Source organism: Daucus carota, chromosome 2, assembly GCF_001625215.2.
Source record: "Daucus carota subsp. sativus chromosome 2, DH1 v3.0, whole genome shotgun sequence".
Taxonomy (NCBI): domain Eukaryota; kingdom Viridiplantae; phylum Streptophyta; class Magnoliopsida; order Apiales; family Apiaceae; genus Daucus; species Daucus carota.
In genome coordinates this window covers 46550449-46555932 of record NC_030382.2, presented here as the reverse complement: position 1 = coordinate 46555932, position 5484 = coordinate 46550449, and the positions used below count along the sequence as shown (strand labels likewise).

The window sequence follows — 5484 nt, the reverse complement described above, 5'->3', positions numbered from 1 at the left end:
TACGACCAAACACTGTATATTCTATTATATTGTAACAAGATTTCAGGAATATGTTTCCGCTTCATGTGTTTTCATAATTTTTTCACACTGTACTAAACCAAAAACTTCTTAAATCTCAAGTAAATTCCCATCGAGGAAATAAACCCGATCGAGGAAATGAACTCGATGGCTCAGCTTATCGAGTCCTCGCAAGTAGGACATGGGAGAGTTAGATGTACGTAACCATCATCTGGGTTTTTTTCTTCTAAAGAAAGTGAAGAAAGCCAAGGTGTCCATAATTCTATTGTAGATTTTTTGATACTGTAGTCCAGTACTGATGATCTGAAATGATAATGCAAAGCAGTTTTAGTATATACTAATACTTACTAAAATACTTACTGAACTAAATAATAGATATCTAGGACAAGGCAGCATAAATAATTGAGGATTCCAAATCCCATTTAGAAGACTTCTTGTTTTTTTATAATAGGAATAAAAGACAGTATCTAGACAAGAACTAGATGGTTGGTTTAAGATCTGAATTCTGAACAAGATCAGCGAGTAGACTCTTAGTTTATGGCTGGTACACAAGCCTGATATGCATCTTTGAATGATGAAGAATTAGCAAATGTAAGTTGAATCTAAGTGAAATATAACATAAGATCTACTTGAGGTCTTCCTCTAACGCCTTCTGGTTTTAAATGAACCGGTTCACAACATGATATAGAGTTAGCGCCTAACAACTGGAAAATCACGAATAACTAGAAGCTAGGTAAGAAACTTTGTTGAATTAGTGAGTGAAAGCACCTTAGTGTTAGCTAAAATTTATTAAAATTCTCTGCAGCTAGTATATCCAGACGGTGTTTGCCTGTTTCAGATTCTTCAAACACTGGCGACATAAAAATATCTCTCAAGGTAAATCCTGATCACCAGACATTGAGATGTATTTATTGATAAGTTGTGATAGATTCAAAGATGTGTGGCAATGAATCAACAGACATCCAACATCAAGTTATCAGCTCTGTTCGGTCTTTCAGCAATCAGTCCCTTCAAGTGGTTGTATGAATATTCAGAAAATGAGGTTCGCGACAAAATTTATTTCCCTGGTTATGACAGATTTGATGCCATTTATTAGCATAAATTAAACCAATAATGCAGAGTCGTATCTCTGTTTTCTCTAAAGATTACAAGCATACTGCATCCGAAAAAAAGGTAGAAAACGAACACTAGTATGAGTTACCAACCGCACCAATGACTGGAATTAAAATGATATAGTTAATGTTTCTCACTTCCATGTCTGTTGATGGACCACAACTTACTGAAAATCCTCTTGGGTCGATTAGGAAGTGCACAGATCGCGTTAAATTTGGGTGATTTCTCAGTTCCATTCGCGTAGTTGTCATCTAAGTCTTCATCTTCTGCCAGCTTCATTTTTAAAGTTGAAATGTTTGAATTTGGTGTCCTGAGGCCTGACATGCTCCACTGGTCATCTGCTCGCAAAGTTTTACTCGTTGCCAATGACCCCAGAGGCCTTGACGAATCATTGTGGGAAGCCAAAAGTGCCTTGATATTTTTGGGAAGATTGGTCACTTGGCCACCATGCATAGCAGCTCGCGCTTGCTCAAAGAAGAGAACCTGCACAACCACCCTCAACGGGAGTAACTCGTTTTGTGCTGCATGGGTACAGGCGTCCATAGACAACTTTTTGCAGTCCAGAACTCGGCAAAGAAGCTTTCTTTCAGTCTTGTTGAGTTCAGGGTGTCCCTGGATGTTAACGCATACCATAAATTCAGTATACAAATTGACATCTGATATACTACTCACTACTTTCTTCTTTGCCTATGAAGTAAAGGGTTGTTGAACATGGGCCATCTATGCAGATATAATCCTAACTAAAACGATGACTTTGTATATGCCTAATCGATCTGATATAAATATAGTACTTAATAGCTGCAAATTTAGCATAGAAGAAAAGATCGTGGATTAGACATGACTAATACGTGAACAGAATTTTTTGTCCATTGAGACTAAAGTTTCTGAAGGAAAAAATATTGAAACTTCTCTAAAAGATTAAGTTAATTTTATGAATGACGATGAAGAATTTGCTCTTATGTACCTTTAAATAGATGTCAATGGCTCTGTACAGATCATCATGATCGAGCCTTGCAAACCCTGGAAGAGCTTCAGCAATTTGAAGAAATTTTGAAAGGGGTAAATGCACTTCACGGGCTACCACTTGTAGGTAACCATCGACGAGCTTGGCTACTTTTAGTTTAGAGCTATGAGATGCTGAAGATGACCTCCTGCTCTCCTGAAACTCAAAATCAATATTCTCAGCTGAACGCGATCTTTGTCTCTGAAATCCCCCTTTGGCTCTTGGAGGGCTAGTTGGTGGACTCTGACCCTGTAACATGAACTGCTCCAATATGGTGATGACTATGTCAACATCATATTGTGTCTCTTGTGCGCGTGACATATTAGGAATTAGGAGGTCACCAACCGTTGCTTCTTCTAATTGAATTCCAACTCTTCTTGCTAATTCCATCTTTGAAGAAGATGAAGCTTTGAGGATATTTGCTGCTTTTAAAAGTTTAAGTAGGAAGCCACAAGACACGGCACTCCTGTCAACCGGAAGCAAGCTAATTATTGATTCTAACAGAAGTCTGTGCTTTGATGTTAGTTCATTCACAGAATCTGACTCTTGGTCAGTTTCCCCTTGCTTCTCAGCATATAAGCGTTTTGATATGTTTGGTAACCATCGCGATGCATATATGCGCAGTGCATCACCAATAAGATTAGAAGGGACTTTTCCTCTGGATTTAATGGCTATCATTGTTCTCCAGTAAAGGTCTATGCCCAATTCTGCAATATCTTCAGCCCACCATCCCCCCTTGGCTACATGTTTAGACCGATGACTCTCTGCGCCATTACAGGACATTGTATCATCTCTTCCTCTCCTTGAATAACTGTGTGACAAATTAGACTTTGAGGGCTGGGAAAGAACTTTTGAGGCAATAGCTTCAATGCATCTGCTGGTAATACCAAGGTCTTCTGCCCATAAAGGGTACCCTTTCGTGCTTTGCAAAGACACAACCGAGTCCTTCCACCCTTGAAGAACACACGAATTGAGGAAAATCTCAAGCTTATAGATCAAATTACCTTTCTCTACATCCTCATTCATCTGTAGGTACTCTGCAGCACATCGAGCTGATACTATGTTGTAGGCACTGAGAGTAATTGTGATGCCATAGCAGAACTTGGCACAAATCTCAAAAGCCTCAATTCCACCCGGGAAATCAGGCAGTTGGATTATTTGGTGCTGTGAGGATTCAGGTGTCTCATAGCACAATCTCTGCAGGCGCAAGCACTTGGACAACAGGGGAAACTAGGAACCACAACAATCAAGCAAGCAAAATTCAATAAAAACTTCATTAACATTGAACCAAAACATAAAGAAAAGATGCTCACCTTGTGAAGCATATATCTAGTTCCCTTCACTTGTATCATTATATCACTGGAAACCTCAGAGGAGACTGACCTGCATTATTAACAAGAAAAAAAACCATAATTCCATCACCCTAAGAAACAATTTCGAAGAATAACATATCTAACCAGTCATAGTCTCACCTCACAGAATCACTATTATAGAAAGTATCCGGCCTAGAACCAAGTTTCATAAACTTCATCTCTGCACTTCTAATATTTCTTTCTCCTCAATTAAGTTTCACTGGACCATGGCCAGATATATGAGCTTAAACTTCTGAACAAAATATATATACCTGAGCTTTAATGCAACACTAGGTTCCACTCAGGGTACTTTTCAACTTGAAGAACTAAAGTAGCCTAAAGAAAAGAACCAACCATCAAGACCTTAAGGAGTGAGTGGGATAAAAACATGTAAACCAACAACATTAATGGAAGAAAATCCAAGAAAACTGGTATGGGTTTTTTCAGAGGATATGATAAGAATTTATATGAATAATGGGCAGACTGACAGAAAGAAAACCATGAAGATCAAACACTCAAAAATCAATGTCATTTCAGAGCAGTTAGTTATAGACATGCAGAAATAAGAATCTTAGGCATGCCAATCACATCAAGATCAATATATAATAAAAAGATTTTTCTTTGTTTTCTAAAACAGAAATTGCAAACCAAAAACTTTTGAGAAAACAAATGCTCACCAACCACATACAAGATACTCCTATAAAATCAGATTAAAGCAGGGGAATAAAAAAGAGTAGAGACCTGTAAAATAAAGAGAGTGAAAAATGATGACAATATAATGGCAATCATTCGCAGGGGGGAGAGAAGAGAGGGGAAGTTCTTGTTTGGGTTTGGAAAATGAAGGAGAGATATAAGGGAGGGTAAGCTTAGCTTAAGGGTAAGCTTAAGCTGGTTGGTTCCATGGGGCATGCGTTGGCTAGCAATGAGAGAAAGGTGATGCCCACGTGCTTAGAGAGCCCCCACCTTGGTCCCTCTTCTTTCTCATCATTGCCGCACCATTCTTTCCATTATTTTAGTCAACCAGCTGCCATCATTTGTGAATTTGTGTGTAAGACCAAAGATTCACCGCAGAAAGTTTTTTATGTACACTGCACAGGGGTATTCATACGGGTACCCAAAATTTATTTATATTATAAGACATGTTGGCAAATTTAGCAATGTTAAAAATACAAACATATAATTAAAAATAACAAACTTAAATATTAAATTTTCGTATAATCGGATAAAACTATTTTATCTGATATCAGTAAAATCTTATAAAGTCGTATACAAGGGCGGATCTTGTAAGAGATATGGGGTGACACGTGCCCCCTCCAATTTTTATTTTTATTTTTGACGATTTTTCAATTTTACAAAATTGTATAAATAAAATCTGAAAATATATAAGTGTTTTTTAAAAAATTTGTTTGGTACCTTCCTAAAAAAATAATTCTAGATCCGGCCCGAGCCTTATACGGTACTATTAAACTTAAAAGACAGGTAAATGATAAATAACTATCCAGGCTATTGCTCAAGATAGAACACTCTTGAAAAAAGAACTAACACAGAACACTTTAGAATCAAATGTAAAATCTCATTAAAAACTTGAATTAAATTCAAATTTTAAGGTGATTAACGTTTTAGTATGAATAAAAGGAGTATCCACCATTTTTAACAATAAATATAAATTAAAAATAATATGATTCTATGTAAAATAATCGTGCAAAAGATATATCTATATAATTCTATTCTGGATTCTATTCTTGATTCTAATCTGGATTCTATAATATTTCATATTAATAACTTGGATGAGTTTGGATGTTAGAATTCATATATCAAGTTTAATTAGTACTTAACTATGTAATTATAACCTTAACAAATCATTTTTCATATGAAAAATGATGTGTTATGATAGTGTTCTGTTATTTTTTTTAAGGTGTTCTGTGTAGTGCAACCCTAACTATCCATATAATTATATAAATAATAGTAATTTGTTTTTTAAAACAAATGAGAATAAAC

The 5484-nt window shown here is 36.2% G+C and overlaps 1 protein-coding gene across 1 annotated transcript; it reads right to left on the bottom strand.

Annotated features, from left to right (window-relative positions):
* Positions 1 to 1056: 1056 nt before the first annotated feature.
* On the bottom strand, positions 1057 to 4352 carry LOC108205780 (BTB/POZ domain-containing protein At1g67900). The gene is made up of 5 exons (XM_017375850.2): positions 4228 to 4352; positions 3607 to 3706; positions 3448 to 3517; positions 2096 to 3364; positions 1057 to 1743 (listed from the first exon to the last, which is right to left on the bottom strand). Exons 2-5 carry the CDS (start codon positions 3663 to 3665, stop codon positions 1255 to 1257), a joined length of 1887 nt encoding a protein of 628 aa, XP_017231339.1. The 5' UTR covers positions 3666 to 3706; positions 4228 to 4352; the 3' UTR covers positions 1057 to 1254.
* Positions 4353 to 5484: the final 1132 nt, after the last annotated feature.